This window comes from Mercenaria mercenaria, unplaced genomic scaffold (assembly GCF_021730395.1).
Source record: "Mercenaria mercenaria strain notata unplaced genomic scaffold, MADL_Memer_1 contig_4806, whole genome shotgun sequence".
In the NCBI taxonomy this organism is placed as follows: Eukaryota; Metazoa; Mollusca; class Bivalvia; order Venerida; family Veneridae; genus Mercenaria; species Mercenaria mercenaria.
In genome coordinates this window covers 43,746-63,672 of record NW_026463064.1, presented here as the reverse complement: position 1 = coordinate 63,672, position 19,927 = coordinate 43,746, and the positions used below count along the sequence as shown (strand labels likewise).

At 37.1% G+C, this 19,927-nt stretch overlaps 1 protein-coding gene across 1 annotated transcript in view; it reads right to left on the bottom strand.

The window, feature by feature from the left end:
- Positions 1-3,593: 3,593 nt before the first annotated feature.
- The window catches only part of LOC128554183 (uncharacterized), a gene marked incomplete at its 3' end in the record, with an annotated part of 54,489 nt that continues 38,155 nt past the window's right edge, over positions 3,594-19,927 (bottom strand). The window contains exon 3 of the mRNA XM_053535430.1: positions 3,594-3,700. Coding sequence (XP_053391405.1) covers positions 3,594-3,700 — 107 coding nt within the window. The remainder of the gene's footprint in view (positions 3,701-19,927) is intronic.

Here is a 19,927-nt window from a genome sequence, read left to right as displayed (position 1 = left end):
AGTTACAGAGCGGACACGAAACAAACTGATATGACCTTTGACTCCTAAGTGTGACCTTGACCTTAAAGTCAGACATCAAAAACATGCGCTCTGCACATCGTCTCAGTGTGGTGAACATTTGTGTCAAGTTTCCTTGAAATCCTTCAAGGGGTTCAAGAGTTACAGAGCGGACACGAAATTGCTAACGGACAGACGGACACCAGCGTCATAACATAGTATGTCCCTTCGGGCGTATAAAAAGTCCTTGACCTAGTTATGAAGTCTTGCCTATATAACAGAAACTGTGATGGTAAACAAGTGGTCAAAGTTTCAAAGCCATATGACAAACTGGTAAGGCAAAACATGGACTTGTATGAAAAATTCAACTGAATTCCAAGTCCAACAAGGGTGCCAGAATGTCACAATATACGCCCGTCACAGCAAATTTGTTTACACTAGCACCTGTATTTGCAAATGGAATTTTAATTTTCTAGTTGTTTACAATGTTGTTTTTTTTAGAAATTATTGTAATTCTTTTATTTTTCTAAGTCCACAAAAAAAATCCTTACCAGGTAGAGATACCTTAAAAAACACCCAAAATTTGAAAGTAACATCAATGTTGTACCACAGAAAAGTGGTCTTGGTTTTTCCCTACGGTCAATTATAAAAAAGTTACAATGTAAGTTATTTATAGTAACAACTAAGGGAAGTTAATCTTTAAAGAGAAAAAAAAAAAAAAAAAAAAAAAAAATGGAAAAAAAAAAATTACAAGTCCACACAAAAATCCTTACCAGGTAGAGATAGCTCAAAATACACCTCAGAATTGGATGTAACATGCATGTTGTACTACAGAAAAGTGGTCTCGATTTTTCCCTACGACTTGTAATGAAAAAGTTACAATATAAGCTATTTATAGTAACAGCAAAGGGAAGTAATTCAAAAGAAGGGACCAGTGCATGACACTCCGTCTCATGATGGTGTACAATTGTGCCAAGTTACATCAAAATCCCTCCATACCTGAAGAAGAAATTCTCCGGACAAAGTTATTCTTGTATCTGACCTTTGACCTTTAAGTGTGACCTTGACCTTAGACCGAGGGACCTGGTTCTTGCGCATGACACTCCGTCTCATGCTTGTGAACATTTGTGCCAAGTTGTATCAAAATCCCTCAATGCATGAAGAAGAAATGCTCCGGACAAAGTTTTCATTCTTGTATCCTTGACCTCTAAGTGTGACCTTGACCTTACCCCTAGGGACCTGGTTCTTGCGCATGACACTCCGTCTCATGATGGTGAACAATTTTGCCAAGCTACATCAAAGTCCTTTCATGCATGAAGAAGATATGCTCCGGACAAAGTTTTCATTCTTGTATCCTTTGACCTCTAAGTGTGACCTTGACCTTAGACCTAGGAACCTGGTTCTTGCGCATGACACTCCCTCTCATTATGGTGAACAACTGTGCCAAGCTACATCAAAATCATTCCATGCATGAAGAAGATATGCTCCGGACAAAGTCATTCTTGAATTTTTCATTCTTGTATCCTTTGACCTCTAAGTGTGACCTTGACCTTAGACCTAGGGACCTGGTTTTTTGCGCATGACACTCCGTCTCATGATGATGAACAATTGTGCCAACTTTCATCAAAATCCCTCCATGCATGAAGAAGATATGCTCCGGACAAAGTCATTCTTGAATTTGACCTTTGACCTCTAAGTGTGACCTTGACCTTAGACCTAGGGACCTGGTTCTTGCGCATGACACTCCGTCTCATGATGGTGAACAACTGTGCCAAGTTTCATCAAAATCCCTCCATGCACGTAGAAGATATGCTCCGGACAAGGTCTGTGGACGCCGCCCGCCAGGGGCGTTCCCATAATACGTCCTGTTTTTCAAACGGGCGTATAAAAAGGGGCCAAAATTCAGCAAAAATAGTTGACAGTTATGTACTCTTGCCTACAGATGGAAATCATGTTGATAAACAAGTGTATAACATTTCAAAGCCACAGTTCAAATAGTTTTGAAAAGACGCTGACTTGTATGAAAAACTGAACAAATTTCAAAGTCCAAAAAGGGCCATAATTCAGCCAAATTTGTTATCAGAGTTATGTACTCTTGCCTACAGAATGGAAATCATGATGATAAATAAGTGTTCAAAGTTTATAAGCCATACGTCAAATAGTTTTGACAAAACGTGGACTTGTACAAAAAGAGAACCAATTTCCAAGTCCAAAAAGGGCCATAATTCAGCCAAAATAGATGATAGAGTTATGTACTCTTGCCTACAGATAGAGACTATTACACTGAACAAGTGATAAAAGTTTCAAAGACATAATTTTTTCTATTATGTCAAACACTTTACAGATAATATGAACTGGTACGAAAAACATAACCAAGATTTCTAAGTCAAAAGGGTCAATAATTAAGCCAAAATCCTTGATGGAGTTATGTACTCTAGCCTATAACCGGAAATGGTGATGGTAAACAAGTGCTGAAAGTTTCAAAGTTTTATCTCAAAAGACTTTGTCAAAATATGGACAGGTACGAAAAACTTAACCATGATTTCTAAGTCAAAAGGGGCCATAATTCAGCCAAAATCCTTGACAAGTTATGTGCTCTTGCCTATAACTGGGCATGGTGATGGTAAACAAGTGTTGAAAGTTTCAAAGCTTTACCTCAACAGACTTTGTCAAAATGTGGACTGGTACGAAAAACTTAACCAAGGTGTGACGCCGACACCGACGCAGACGCCGTGGTGAGTAGGATAGCTCTACTTATTCTTCGAATAGTCGAGCTAAAAACAAGAAAGCAGATCAGTAGGTAACATTCATGGCCATTGAAAGTCAGTTTTAAGACCGGTCAGCTAAACTGTACATGTCATCTATATTTCCAGAACAAGAAAGTAGATCAGTAGGTCACATTCATGGCCACTACTTTGTGTGAAATTATTTCAAAATCAAACCATCTGTTTAGGAGATCTGGTTTGAAGTTCTTTCTATTTTTATCTCTAGCAGCCCCTATGCGCAAGGAAGCGGAACCGTTTGAACAACTTTGGTAGAGGACCACCCAAAGCACATCATGGCCAAGTTTCATTAAATTCCATTCAGTGGTTTTGGAGGAGATGTCGTTTAAACACAAATGTTAACGACTGACAACTTGATGCATGCACGGCCAAACAGACGCACAGACAACAGACACAGCGTGATCACAATACCTCATCATTTTTTTAATATTTTGGTCTGATCTGTTATTTTATTCTGATTTTCTATTCGCAGATCATCAATTCAAGGACAATTTATCAAAATTTACTCATTTTTTTCAAAATTCACATACTTTTCAAGGTTTTCTTTGCAATTTCAAATAAAGTATTTTTCAAGTACTTAAAGCATCAAATTCAAGTACTTTTCAAGACTTGCTAAAACTATGTTTATTTGTGAGTCTGAACTTTACTTGAATGCAGTAAGTGTACTTGTCCAAATCACTCCAATCTACAGGAAACTTCCAAAAAGCAGACTATTCTTATGGTTTTCAGTGTTTGGTTTTTAGAAATTACATTGTAATGTTTAATTATCTTACGCCTGAATGAATTTAACTTGAATTGAATTGCACTACTTACTTTCATTCCACAAGTTATAACAGTAGTAATTGTACTTGGGTAAATCTTTGAAAAGATTACTTCTAGCTTCCCATTAGACAACTGTTCAGCTTTGACTTCTCCTCTTGCTGAAAGCAGATATTATGGAAAGATTTCTAAAAATTGTAGACACCTTTGCAAAACTTGGCTGTCCTTATTTTAGCCAGTGCTTTAGCAACTGGCTATAGCTCTAACTCAACTATCAAGTTTCAACCTCCTGACGTTTGAGCTATCCTTCTATTTCTATGTGACCGCCTCACACAAATATTCTGGATGTGTAAACAAGAGGGCCATGATGGCCCTATATCGCTCAACTGAGTTTAATTGCTCGCTTGAACAAATTTCTTTGCTAAAGCTTCAAAAACAAAAACAAAACAAGAGCTGTCTCCATAGGATGACACATGCCCCCGATGGCACTTTGAATTAATAGTTATGGCCGATGTTAGAGTTTAGGACCTTTGACCTATGGAGCTGGGACTTGCACGCGACACGTCGTCTTACTGTGTCACACATTCATGCGTAGTTATTTTAAAATCCATGCATGAATGACAAAGATATGGACCGGACACGCCCATCAATGCACTATCATGAAAAATGACCTTTAACGTCTAAGTGTGACCTTGACCTTTGAGCTACGGACCTGGGTCTTGCGTGCGACACGTCGTCTTACTGTAGTACACATTCATGCCAAGTTATTTGAAAATCCATCCATGGATGACAAAGATATGGAGCGGACACGCCCATCAATGCACTATCCTTTAACGTCTAAATGTGACCTTGACCTTTGAGCTACGGACCTGGGTCTTGTGCGCGACACGTCGTCTTACTGTGGTACTCATTCATGCTAAGTTATTTGAAAATCCATCCATGGATGACAAAGATATGGAGCGGACACGCCCATCAATGCACTATCCTTTAACGTCTAAATGTGACCTTGAGCTTTGAGCTACGGACCTGGGTCTTGCGCGCGACACGTCGTCTTACTGTGGTACACATTCATGCCAAGTTATTTGAAAATCCAGCATTATATTATACAGTGTGGTTCAGATTTATTTTATTTTTTGGTTTATGCTATACAGAAGAACCTTAAAATTTAATAGAAACAATGTAAAATTTATTTTAGTAAATGGACATGTATAAACAAGTAGTCATAGTCATTAAATATTCTAAAATGCTTTTTGTCTTTAAAAAACTTTATACAATTGATGATGTACTCAAACAATACTTTTTAGTTGTGAAACCATATGTAATTGTGCAAAATCAATGCACAGGCAGTTATGCTGTTACTAACTGTTTATTTAGTTTGTTTTTCGTTCATGTGTTATATGTTAAGCTGTTCGATTATATGGCATTTAATTTGTGATAGTATAGATGTATTGAAAGGTAGAAAGATGTGGATTGCCTTTTATAACAGTATTAGTAAGCTACTGAACATTTCTAGTCAGTATGAGTAATATTAAATTTGTCTCATACAACTGCCGGGGTCTAAACAATAATAGTAAAAGAATTGATATTTTTAATTTCCTGAAAAAAAAACAGAATGCTGAGTTTTATTGTTTACAAGATTGTCATTTTACTGATGGTTTAGAAAAAGTTATTTACTCACAATGGGATGGAGACTGCTATTTTTCTCATGGTACTTCAAATTCTAGAGGTGTTTGCATTTTATTGAAAAAGAATATTCCAACTGTTGTACACTCAGCTGAGCGAGATACTACTGGTAACTGTCTATTCTTAGATGTTAGTTATGATGGGAAAAGATTTACTTTATGTAATATTTATGGTCCAAATGCTGACAAACCTAGTCTCTATTCTGATGTATTTAATCGTATAGATACAATCGGTAATGATTCGTACATTGTTTGTGGAGACTATAACCTTGGATTAGATGTTGACAAAGACTATATGAATTACAGATCTGTTGATAATAATAGAAAAGCTAGGGAAACTAGAAATGTGTCCATGGGACACAGATGCCCCCACTACATGACAGTCAGGGGCCAGAACTCCTACAATACTGAATGAATCCGGATGCGAAACCCCAGGTGCACAACTACACATGCTGACCAACATTCCTGTAAACTTTGGTGATTCTAGGTCAAATACTTTTGGGGCTATGCGCGACACAACATTAAAATGACCAATTTTTTACTAAGTCAGGGGCCATAACTCCTACATGACTGGATGAATCCGGACGCGAAACCCCAGGTGCACAACTACACATGCTGACCAACATGCCTGTAAAGTTTTGTGACTCTAGGTCATATATTTTTGGAGCTAGGCACGACACAACATTAAAATGACCAATTTTTACAAAGTCAGGGGCCATAACTGCTACATGACAGAATGAATCCGGACGCGAAACCCCAGGTGCACAACTACACATGCTGACCAACATTCCTGTAAACTTTGGTGATTCTAGGTCAAATACTTTTGGAGCTATGCGCGACACAACATTAAAATGACCAATTTTTTACTAAGTCAGGGGCCATAACTCCTACATGTCTGGATTAATCCGGACGCGAAACCCCAGGTGCAGAACTACACATGCTGACCAACATGCCTGTAAAGTTTTGTGACTCTAGGTCATATATTTTTTGAGCTAGGCACGACACAACATTAAAATGACCAATTTTTACAAAGTCAGGGGCCATAACTTCTACATGACTGAATGAATCCGGACGCGAAACCCCAGGTGCACAACTACACATGCTGACCAACATTCCTGTAAAGTTTTGTGACTCTACGTCAAATACTTTCAGAGCTACGCGCGACACAACATTTTCGGAAGCACGGACGGACGGACAGACGGACGGACGGACAAGAGCAAATCTATATGCCCCCCCCCCCAAAGTGGGGGCATAAAAATCTGTACAATTATAAGGGAACGAAATTTAGTTGATACATTTAGAATTATTAATGGTGATGAATTCTACACAGCAAGGTAGACTTGACTTTTTTCTAACATCAGAAAACTTGCTGTCAAAAATTAAGGAGTCTTCTATTGGAATCTCTTACCGGTCTGATCATTCTGTTGTATGTTTAGAATTGGTATTCAATGAGATTGAACATGGTAAACCTCTATGGAAATTTAATAACTCATTGCTGTATGATAGAAATTATTTAGAGTGTATAAATGATAAAATTGACGAGATTAAAAAGCAGTACTGTTTACCTGTGTATTGTTTAGAGAATGTACTTAATATAGACAACAATGATATTCAGTTTGTTATAAATGATCAGTTATTTCTGGAAACTTTGTTAATGGAAATTAGGGGAAAAACCATTGCATACTCAAGTTATAAGAAGAAACAGAGAGTTTCACGTGAAAAAATTTTAGTAAACAAAATAGAAAATATAGAAAAGAACTTAGATGAGAATAACAAAGAAGAATTACTGAATTTACAAAATGAATTGCAAATAATAAGAGCAGAAAATATGAAAGGATATGTAATAAGATCTAGAGCAAAGTTCATAGATGAGGGTGAAAAGCCTTCAAGTTATTTCTGCAATCTAGAAAAACAGTATTGTACAAGCAAAGTTATTCCATTTATAGAAAAAGAAGATGGTACTGTGCTGTCAAATCAGTCAGATATTCTAAAAGAAGCTTGTTCTTTTTATAAAAATATGTATTCTAAAAATGTTTTAGAAAAGTTGTATGATATAGAAAATGACTTAAAAGATATTACTGTTTAAGAAGTTGTCTAGAGAAGAAGCAGATAGTTTAGAAGGTCTATTAACTTATGTGAAATGCTCAACACCCTGAAAAAATGAAAAATGATAAGTCTCCAGGTTCAGATGGATTTACTGTAGAATTTTTAAAGGTTTTTTGGATGAAACTTGGTCATTTTGTTGTAAAATCTATTAATTATGCATTTACTATTGGTTCCCTATCTGTTACTCAAAAACAAGGAATAATAACATGTATCCCAAAAGAAAATAAACCCAGAAATTTTTTAAAAAACCTTAGACCTCTTACATTGTTAAATGTTACCTATAAGTTAGCCTCTGGATCTATTGCAAATAGACTGAAGTCTGTATTACCAAAACTAATAAATCATGACCAGACTGGTTTTTTACAGGGTAGATACATAGGAGAAAATACTAGGCTACTGTATGATATAATGAAAATAACAGAAGAAAGAAAGATTCCTGGACTATTAATTACAGTAGATTATGAGAAAGCATTTGATACATTATCCTTCAATTTCATTGAAAAAGCTTTCGATTTTTTTAATTTTGGAACCACATTCAAGGAATGGCTTAGATTGTTTCTACATAATACTATGACTTCAGTACAACTTAATGGATTCCTATCAGATTTCTTCAAAGTAGAACGAGGCTGCCGCCAAGGAGATCCAATTAGTCCTTATATTTTTATATTGTGTGCCGAAATAATTGCTATTAAAATAAGAAATTCTGAGAAAATAAAAGGTATAACTATTGATGAAGTTGAGTATAAAATATCTCAATTTGCTGATGATACTTCACTCTTGTTGGATGGCTCGGAAGAGTCTTTACGTGCTACCCTAGATATGCTACATAAATTTTCATTTTATTCTGGTCTAAAAGTTAATTTTGAGAAGACTAATGTTATTTGGATAGGTGCAATGAAATACAGTACCCGATCTATAAAGACAAAGTACAAACTATCTTGGGGTACTACAAGGTTTAAAATACTTGGTATTATTTTTGATGTAGATCTTGATAATATGATAATGCTTAATTTCAATGATAAGTTAGAAAATGTTAAAAGGATGATAATCCTACTGGAACAGAAGATTACTTACTCCTATTGGAAAAATTACTGTTGTAAAATCATTGTAAGTTCCTCTCTTTACAAATTTGTTTATAATTTTGCCAACACCACCTAAAATATTTATGGATAATTTAAACAAATTGTTTATATGACTTTGTATGGAATGGCCCATATAAAATAAAGTGCTCTGTTGTTGTCAAGAATTATGAAGAAGGAGGGCTAAAAATGGTGGATATTTATAAATATGAACATAGTATGAAAATGTCATGGATAAGAAAAGCTTTTAATGGAACTGGAAAGTGTTATGTGTTGTTAAAATCAATATTTGACTTACATAGAATTGTTAATCTTGGAAATTTGTATTGCGAAAATATAATGAAAAGGCTAGGAAACAAATTCTGGTGTGATGTGTTAAGAAGTTTTATCTCTTATATGGATAAGATGCCTGTTGAAACTGTAGATGAACTTCTTGCAATGCCATTATTTTATAACAGCTGTTTTAAAATTGGTAACAAAGGTGTATTTGATAAAAGTATGTTTGATAGAGGTTTTAGATTTGTTAAAGATTTAATATCAGACACAGGTGAATTTGTAGATATATCTTACTTAGAACAGTGTATTGGTAAAAGGTTAAATTTTGTATTTTATGAAGGTTTAAAAAGTACTATAAAGTCCTATTTAAGAACATGTAATATTAGAATAAGTGGTAATTGTAGTTGCTATGGACCTGTTGTCTCTTGTTATGTTTCAAAAGTTTTATTTTCAAATATGGCAAATAAGCATGTGTATAATGTACTGATTGCAAACAATGATATACCTACTAGTCAAGTTAAATGGAACCAATGTTTTAATAATATTGAATGGTAGTATGCCTATAAATCTGTATTTCTCATGACAAGAGATTCTTACATTCAGTGGTTACAATTACGAATACTCCACAGAATTATTGGTACTAAGTCTTTATTATATCATATGAATATTGTAACTGATAATCTTTGTACTTTTTGTAAAGAAGAGGAAGAAACAATTATACATCTGTTCTGGTCTTGTACTTGTATTCAAAATTTATTGCAAGAAGTGAAAAATGTTTTATTGAATAATGGAATAACTGTTCAAATAAGAGCAGAAGACTTTATTATAGGAAATTGTGAAAAAGAATTGAAAAATTTTACGTTTTGTTCTTACAAATTAAGAATATATTTTCGCTTGTAAAAGAAAAGAGATTGTACCAAGTTTTTATGGTTTAAAAGGTTATTTGAATTGTGCCTGGCAAGTATACAGAAGCCCAATATAAAAGAAATAGAAAGAGATAACTGGGCAGTTGTACAGCTTTTTATTGTCAGTCCACATACTTAATCAACATTTAATATTATAATCTGTTGCCATTAGATTAGTAAATTGTTTTTCAATTATTTAGAATAATCAATACAGCTTAATCATTTCTTCTTTCTATGTACTTCTTTTGTATGTTTCAATAACCTGATAGTTCTTATTAAAGAGGTTTCTTTTTCCTTTTAAAGTAAGGTTGAACTACGTTTTTCTAGAAAAAGACATGTACATGTTAATCTTTGAATGTTATAAATGTTAAAAGTAGAAAAAATCTTTGAATGTTATATGTAATATGTGAATATTTTAATGTTGTATATGTTATATATTGAAATGTAAATGTAAATTTTGTGATGAATAAACGGGCCTTAAACGTGGTTCAAAAAAAAAAAAAAAAAAAAGAAAAGTTATTTGAAAATCTATCCATCGATGACAAAGATATGGACCGGACACGCCCATCAATGCACTATCCTTTAATGTCTAAGTGTGACCTTGACCTTTGAGCTACGGACCTGGGTCTTGCGCGCGACATGTCGTCTTACTGTGGTACATATTCATGCCAAGTTATTTGAAAATCCATCCATCGATGACAAAGATATGGACCGGACACGAAAATTGCGGACAGACTGACAGACGGACAGACGGACAGACGGTTCAAAAACTATATGCCTCCCTTCGGGGGCATAATAAGTGAGGTCATGGTGAAGATTCTTCAAGATAAGTACCGAAAACTGTTTAAACAAGAGCTCGTCGAACACGAAATGTCCCCTTGATGCATTCAGTAATTGCACAAGAAACAGAAATTATTTGCTCACTGTAAACAAAAATTCTACTGTTCTGGTTCAATGTGACATTGACCTTTGACCTATTGACCTCAAAATCAACAGGGGTCATCTGCTGGTCATGATCAACCTCCCTATTAAGTTAATGATCCTAGGCCCAAGCTTCCTCAAGGTATCGACCGGAAAGGGTTTAACTGTTCCGGGTCAATGTGACCTTGAACTTTAGCCTACAGACCTCAAAATCTATAGGGGGCATCTACAGGTCATGATCAACCTCCCTATCACGTTTCATGATCCTAGGCCCAAGCATTCTCTAGAAAGTTATTGTCTGGAAACAGTTTAAATGTTCCAGGTCACTGTAACCTTGACCTTTGACCTACTGACCTTAAAATCAATAGGGGTCATCTGCTGGTCATGATGAACCTCTCTATCATTTTTTATGATCTTTGGCCCAAGCGTTCTCAATTTAACGTCCAGAAACCTTTTAACTGTTCCTGACCAATCTGACCTTGAACTTTGACCAAATGACCTCAAAATCAATAGGGGTCATCTGCTGGTCATGATCAATCTTCCTATCAATTTTCCTGATCCTAGGCCCAAGCATTCTTGATTTATCGCCGGGAAACCGTTTTACTGTTCCTGGTCACTGTGACCTTGACCTTTGACCTACTGACCTCAAAATCACTAGGGTCATCTGCTGGTCATGACCAACCTCCCTATCAACTTCCATGATCCTAGGCCCAAGCAATCTTGAGTAATCATCCGGAAACCATTTAATTTGTTTGTTTGTGTTGGGTTTAACGACGTTTTTCAACAGTATTTCAGTCATGTAACGGCGAGCAGTTAACCTAACCAGTGTTCCTGGATTCCGTACCAGTACAAGCCTGTTCCCTGCAAGTAACTGCCAAATTCTCCACATGAATCAGAGGTGGAGGACTAATGATTTCAGACACAATGTCGTTTATCAAATAGTCACGGAGAACATCCGCCCCGCCCGAGGATCGAACTCACGACCCCGTGATCCGTAGACCAACGCTCTACCTACTGAGCTAAGCGAAACCGCTTAACTGTCACTATGACCTTGAACTTTGAAATACTGACCTCAAAATCAATAGGGGTCATCTGCTGGTCAGGATCAACCCCCCTATCAACTTTCATGATCCTAAGCCCAAGCGTTCTTGAGTTATCATCCGGAAACCGTTTAACCGTTTAACTGTTCAGGGTCACTGTGACCTTGACCTTTGACATACAGATCTCAAAATCAATAGGGGTCATCTGCAGGTGATAACCAACCTTCCTATCAACTTTCATGATCCTAGGCCCAAGCGTTTTTGAGTTATCATCTGGAAACGGATTGGTCTACATACCGACAGACAGACCGACCGACCGACCGACCGACCGACCGACCGACAGACATCTGCAAAACAATATACCCCTCCTTCTCTGAAGGGGGGCATAAAAATATACAGGTGCTGTACCTTCAACAAGAGCACCGCCTTGCAGGTGATTACACTCATCTGATTTTTTTGCATAATAGAAATATTGTCCTACCCATGATTTTCTAAGTCTAAAAAGGGCCATCATTCTTGCAAAAAGTAGGACAGAGTTATGTTTCCTGATGTACAGCGTCCGCTTAGGATAGTGAAAAACTGTGGCAAGTTTTAAAGCAACAGCTTTCATAGTTTAGGAGAAAAAGTTGACCTAAACATAAAACTTAACCAAGAAATCTGATATTTTCTAAGTCCAAAAGGGGCCATAAATCTTGCAAATAGCAGGATGGAGTTATGTTTCTTGCTGTACAGGGCCAGATTATGATGGTGAACAAGTGTTGCAAGTTTTAAAGCAATAGCTTTGACAGTTTAGGAGAAAAGCTAGCCTTAACATAAAACTTAACCAAGAAAACTGATTTTCTAAGTCCAAAAGGGGCAATAATTCTTGCAAAAAGCAAGATGGAATTATGTTTCTTGATGTACAGGGTCAGCTTATGATGGTAAACAAGTGTTGCATGTTTCAAAGCAATAGCTTTGATAGTTTAGGGGAAAAGTTGACCTAAACATAAAACTTAACCAAGAAATCTGATATTTTCTAAGTCTAAAAGGGGCCATATATCTTGCAAAAAGCAGGATGGAGTTATGTTTCTTGCTGTACAGGATCAGCTTATGATGGTGAACAAGTGTTCCAAGTTTCAAAGCAATAGCTTTGATAGTTTTGGAAAAAAGCTGACCTAAACATAAAACTTAACCAGGCAATGCCGACGCAGACGCCGACGCCAACTCCGATCAAGTGATGACAATAACTCATCATTTTTTTTCAAACAAGAGATCACAGAGTGATCTTGGCGCCCACCAATGTGCCATTTTTGAGAATTCCAAATTTTAAGACTTATTGACTAGCTCAAGGTCAAATTTCATTTCCGTACAAAACACTGTGCATGTGGTCAAAATTCGAAACCTGTAGCTTGAGAAATGTGAAAGTAGGTCACTATATCAATTTCAAGGACAAAGTTCTTTGTACACAAAACTATGCATGTGCATCAAGTTTGAAGCCTGTAGTTTGATAAATTTGAAAGTAGGTCACTAGGTCAATCTTAAGGTCAAAGTTTATTTTGGTACACAAAACTATGCAAGTGGTCCAAATTTGAAGGCTGTAGCTTTAGAAATGTGAAAGTAGGTCACTAGGTCAAAATCAAGGTCAAATTACACTTCAGAATACAAATCTATACATGTGGTCTAAATTTAAAGCCTGTATATTCAAAAATGTGAAAGCAGGTCACTAGGTCAATGTCAAGGTCAAAGTTTGCTTCGGTACACAATCCTATGCATGTACGTCTAAATTTGAAGCCTGTACCTACAGAAATGTGAAAGTAGGTCACTAGGTCAATCTTAAGGTCAAAGTTCATTTTGGTACAAAAAACTATGCAAGAGGTCCAAATTTGATGGCTGTAGCTCGAGAAATGTGAAAGTAGGTAACTAGGTCAAAATCAAGGTCAAACTTTATTTTGGAACACAGAACTATGCATGTGGTCCAAATTTGAGGCCTGTACCTTCAATAATGTGAAAGTAGGTCACTAGGTCAATGTAAAGGTCAAAGTTTGTTTCGGTACACAAAATTATGCATGTGGTCCAAATTTGAAGGCTGTAGCTTCAGAAAAGTGAAAGTAGGTCACTAGGTCAAAATGAAGGTCAAATTTCATTTCGGAACACAAAACTATGCATGTGGTCCAAATTTGAAGGCTGTAGCTTGAGAAATGTGAAAGTAGGTCACTAGGTCAAAATCAAGGTCAAATTTTATTTCGGAACACAGAACTATGCATGTGGTCCAAATTTGAAGCCTGTACCTTCAAAAATGTGAAAGTAGGTCACTAGGTCAATATCAAGGTCAAAGTTTTTTTCAGTGCACAAAACTATGCATGTGGTCCAAATTTGAAGGCTGTAGCTACAGAAATGTGAAAGTAGGTCACTAGGTCAAAATCAAGGTCAACTCATGTCAAGGTTCATCTTGCCACTCAAAACCATACAGGTGGTCCAAACTTGAATGTTGTAGGTTATTGACAAGAAGATTTTAAAAGCTTTTCCCTATATAAGTCTATATGAACCATGTGACCCCCAGGGCGGGGCCATAATTGACCCTAGGGGATGATTTGAACAAACTTGGTAGAGAACCACTAGATGATGCTACATTACAAATGCCAAAGCCCTAGGCTTTGTGGTTTGGACAAGAAGATTTTCAAAGTTTTTCCCTATATAAGTCTATGTAAACAATGTGACCCCCGGGGCGGGGCCATATTTGACCCTAGGGGAATAATTTGAACAATCTTAGTAGAAGACCACTAGATAATGTCGCATACAAAATATCAAAGCCCTAGGCCCTGTGTTTTTGAATAAGAGGTTTTTCAAAGTTTTTCCCTATATAAGTCTATATAAACCATGTGACCCCCGGGGCGGGGCAATATTAGACCCCAGGGAAATAATTTGAATCAGTTTGGTAGAGGACCACTAGATGATGCTTCATACCAAATATGAAAGCTCTAGGCTCTGTGATTTTGGACAAGAAGATTTTCAAGTTTTTCCCTATATAAATCTATGTAAATTATAGAAATAAACAAAGGGCCATAACTCAGTAAAGAATTGTTGAACCAGTCTGATTTTCAGGGGGACACAACTAGGGTACCAATACATCATTCTGACAAAGTTTGGTCAAAATCCCCCTGGTAGTTTCTGAGGAGATGCGATAACAAGAAATTGTTAACGGAAGGACGGAAGGACGGAAGGACGGACGTCGGACCATGGACGCAGAGTGATTTGAATAGCCCACCATCTGATGATGGTGGGCTAAAAATTAGATGAGCTAAAAACAGGAAAGTAGGTCAGTAGGTCAGGGTTAATAATGTTTAAGATGAGTATTGAAATCTGTATCAAAAGTTTCACATGTGGTCCAAATTTCCATGCTGTATCTTCAAAAAAAAACAAGAAAGTAGGTCAGTAGGTCATGATAACGACTATTCAGGATGAGTATTGAAATCCATATCAAACACTATACAATGTCATGTGGTCCAAATCATTTTGCTGTAGCTTCAAAAACAAGAAAGTAGGTCAGTAGGTCAAAAAAAGTACATTAAAGATGAGTATTAAAATCTTTATCGAAAGTTACTGATGTGGTCCAATTTCTATGCTGTTAAGATCGGTGTGCAACACTGTATATGTCATCCAAATTCCACGGCTGTAGCTTAAAAAACAAAAATGTGTGTGTGTGTGTTCGGGTTTAACGTCTTTTTCAACAATTTTTCAGTCATATAAACCACGGTGTCTACTTGTAGCAGTGAGCACAATGCCCAACTTTGTAGTGCTGCCTCACTGGAATATCACACCGTAGACACGTGGCATGATACCCCACCCAGTCACATTATACTGACACCGGGCTGACCAGTCCTAGCACTATCCTCTTAATGCTGAGCGCCAAGCCAAGAAGCTACTGGTACCATTTTTTACGTCTTTGGTATGACGCGGCCGGGGATCGAACCCACGACCTCCCGTACTCGAAGCGGATGCTCTACCACTAGGCTACTGAGGCGGTCAAAAAAAAAAAAAAAAAAAATGTAGGTCAAGGTCACCATCAAGTGACCCTTAGTAACTTAGGGTCATCAGGTAATTATAACTAGAACTGTCACAGGAGTGACTCATACCCCCACCATACGCAGAGCTCCAGATAAGGTTCTGTGCAATTAGTAACGGTACTAACAGATTTTCCGTGAACTTGGTCTTGGTTGGATTTAACGTCGCACCGACACAGATTTTCCGTCAAATTCGTAACAGTACTACCCGATATTTTTTCTAATTAGTAACACTACTACCTGATATTTTGTGAAATGGTAGTTCCAGATAACAGACAAAAATACGCGCAAGTCATATCATTGATTAGCATTGGTGAACAGTATCTCACTCGAATAAAAACTGAAAGTAAAACTGTGTAAACTAAATTACATATATTCAAATCAATTCATCGATGGAAGTCAGTTAGATTTAACATAATACATTACATGTCATTCTTTTACCATATATGACAACAAATGTGTACAATATTCCAGTTAATTGCACCGGTTATAAAACATTGTTTTTGGGGTTTTTTTTGCTCTCGGACATGCTGACAATTAAACAAAGTGTCAAATGCGTAACCGCTGCACTAATTGGCTGAGCACAATCGACAGTAGTGTATCGGATAATTTGATTCGCTTCACACTTCTCGGAAAAATCCCGCAAGTACCTGAAGTAGGCGGAGCTTACATTATGCTATTGGCGTGTGTTTCGTGTATTCCACACTCATTTGACACCGTGCAAATTGTCAACAGTCGGGATAGCGCTGATTAGCGCAACTTGGCGCAGACATGCAATTCGGCTCGATCTTCCTTTGAAATTTGTAATACTGTTTACATGTCGTACTGATACGACCACATTTTAAAATAAATTCGTATTGATGAGGCCACATTTTAAAATAAATTCGTATCGGACCCCTAACAAATTCGTAAATACGAAAATACGGCCCTTATCTGGAGCTCTGATATGGTCTTGTTACAGAAGAATGGCAACCATAAAAAATGTTAAAAATACTTAGAATAATATAAAAATGTCAAAAAAAGCTTAATACTTCAAAAGAATTTTACTCGTCTTTAGAGTACTTAATCCTGGGCTTCCACATATAAGTAGTACTAGAATAATACTAGTATAGTAATACTAGTAAATATAAACAAGAGCTCGTCGAACATGAAATGCCCCCCCTCCACCCCCCACCCTGATGCATTCAGTAATTGCACAAGGAACAGAAATTATATGCATGTTGTACTACAGGAAAGTGGTCTCGATTTTTCCCTACGACTAGTAATGAAAAAGTTGCAATAAAAGCTATTTAAAGTAACAACAAAGGGAAGTAATTCTAAAGAAGGGAACTGCGCATGACACTTTGTCTCATGATGGTGTATAATTGTGCCAAGTTACATCAAAATCCCTCCATGCATGAAGAAGAAATGCTTCGGACAAAGTCATTCTTGTATCTGACCTTTGGCCTCTAAGTGTGACCTTGACCTTAGACCTAGGGATCTGGATCTTGCGCATGACACACCGTCTCATGGTGGTGAACACTTGTGTCAAATTATATCAAAATCCCTCTATGCATGAAGAAGAAATGCGGACAAGGTTTTCATTCTTGTATCCTTTGACCTCCAAGTGTGACCTTGACCTTAGACCTTGAATTTTGAAACCAGAATCATGATTTGAACAAACTTGGTATAGGTCCACTAGGCAATGCTTCACACTAAATATCTAAGCTCTAGGTCTTCTGGTTTTGGAGAAGATTTTTGAAGTTTTTCCTTTCGGTTACCATGGCAACCAGAGTTCTGCATGGAATTCAATTCTTTGAAAAAGTTTTAAAGAGGACCATCCATGTAACATCCCTGTGAAGTTTCAGTAAAACTGGCCTGGTGGTTTAGGAGAAGATGTTGTTTAAAGGAAAGTGTGGACCGCCGGACGGACGCCTGACGGTGAGCGATCACAATAGCTCACCCCGAGCACTTTGTGCTCAGGTGAGCTAAAAATAGGCAAGGTAGAGTTATTGTTCTTGCACACTGCACTTCCTCCCAATGTGTTCTATCAGTGTATGAAGTTTGAAGAAAATCCCTTCAGTACTTTTGGAGTTATGCTCCGGACAAAGATCATTGCCGACACACGGACGCACAGACGGAGGGCATTTCTAATATCCCATTCGCCTGTGGCGGGGGGATAACTAGCTTTTCCTTTGATTTGACCCAGTGACCTAGTTTTTGACCCCACATGACCCAGATTCGAACTTGAACTGAAGATATTCAAGATTAACATTCTGACTAAGTTTCATGCAGATAAAATTATAAATGTGGCCTCTTAGAGTGTTAACAAGCTTTTCCTTTGATTTGACCTAGTAACCTAGTTTTTGACCTTACCTGACTCAGATTAAAACTTGACCTATAGATCATCAAGATTAACAATCTGACCAAGTTTCATTAAGATATGGTCATAAAAATGACCTCTACAGTTTTAACTAGCTTTTCCTTTAATCTGACCTGGTGACCTAGTTTTTCATCCTACATGACCCAGATTCAAACTGGACCTTGAGACCATCAAGATAAACATTCTGACCAAGATTCACGAAGATACAGTCATAAATGTGGTCTCTACAGTGTTTAAAAGATTTTCCTTTGATTTGACCTGGTGACCTAGTTTTTGACCCCAGATCACCCAATACCGAACTCGTCCAAGATTTTATTGAGGGTAACATTCTGACTAAGTTTCAATAAGATTGGGACAAAATTGTGACCTCTAGAGTATTAACAAGCTTTTCCTTTGATTTGACCTGGTGACCTAGCTTTTTAACCCAGATGACCCCAAATCAAACTCGTCCAAGATTGAATTGCGAGTAACGTTCTAGTTAAGTTTCATTAAGATTGGACCAAAATTGTGACCTCTAGAGTGTTAATAAGCTTTTCCTTTGATTTGACCAGGTGACCTAGTTTTTGACCCCAGATGACCCAATATCAAACTTGTCCCAGATTTAATTGAGAGTAACATTCTGACCAAGTTTCATTAAGATTGGGCCAAAATTGTGACCTCTATAGTGTTAACAAGCTTTTCCTTTGATTTGACCTGGTGACCTAGTTTTTGACCCCAGATCACCCAATATCGAACTCGTCCAAGATTTAATTGACAGTAACATTCTGACAAAGTTTCAATAACATTGGGTCAAAAATGTGACCTCTAGAGTGTTAACAAGCTTTTCTTTTGATTTGACCTGGTGACCTAGTTTTTGGCCCCAGATGACCTGGTATCAAACTCGTCCAAGATTTTATTGAGGGTAACATTCTGACCAAGTTTTATTAAGATTGGGCCAAAACTGTGACCTCTACAGTGTTAACAGTCAAATTGTTGACGACGGACGGATGGACGACGGACACAGGGCGATCACAAAAGCTCACCTTTGAGCACTTTGTGCTCAGGTGAGCTAAAAAACTGGCTGCAGGCAACGTACGTTGGGTACGCACGCATACCCGACTACCAAATTAAATGCTCTGTTCTTCACATGTTGCTTTTAAAACAAATATGCCCATCATTCAATAATAGGATGTCTTCGGATTTTATCGCTGATATCCTCAATATTACTGTTCTTAAAACAGAACGATCTTAAAATAGAACGAAATACTACAACCTGATGGAAATTTTTAGGGCCATTCTTGAGAAATTTAGGGCCGAAAATCATCGGAATTAGGGATATTTAGGGCTTTTAATGCAATTTAGGGACTTTTTTGGGCAACATCCAAAATTATGGGCCTTTTCAAGGCTGTGCCAACCATGTTACATCCACACAACAAGAGGACCATGATGGTCCTGAATCGCTCACCTATCCCCACATGACCCAGTGTTGAACTGAGTATGACGTCGTTATTTCTATTATTTGACATAGTGACCTAGTTTTTGAGCACATGTGACCTAGATATCATCAAGATAAAAAATTCTGATCAATTTTCATGAAGATCCATTGAAAAATATGACCTCTAGAGAGGTCACAAGGTTTTTCTATTATTTGACCTAATGACCTAGTTTTTGAAGGCACGTAACCCACTTTTAAACTAGACCTAGATATCATCAAGGTGAACATTCTCACCAATTTTCATGAAGATCTCTTGAAAAATATGGCCTCTAGAGAGGTTACAAGGTTTTTCTATTTTTCGACCTACTGACCAAGTTTTTGACCGCACATGACCCAGTTACGAACTTGACCTAGTTATCATCAAGCTGAACATTCTCGCCAATTTTCATGAAGATCCATTGAGAAATATGGCCTCTAGAGACATCACAAGGTTTTTCTATTTTTAGACCTACTGACCTAGTTTTTGACCGCATGTGACCCAGTTTCGAACTTGACCTAGATAT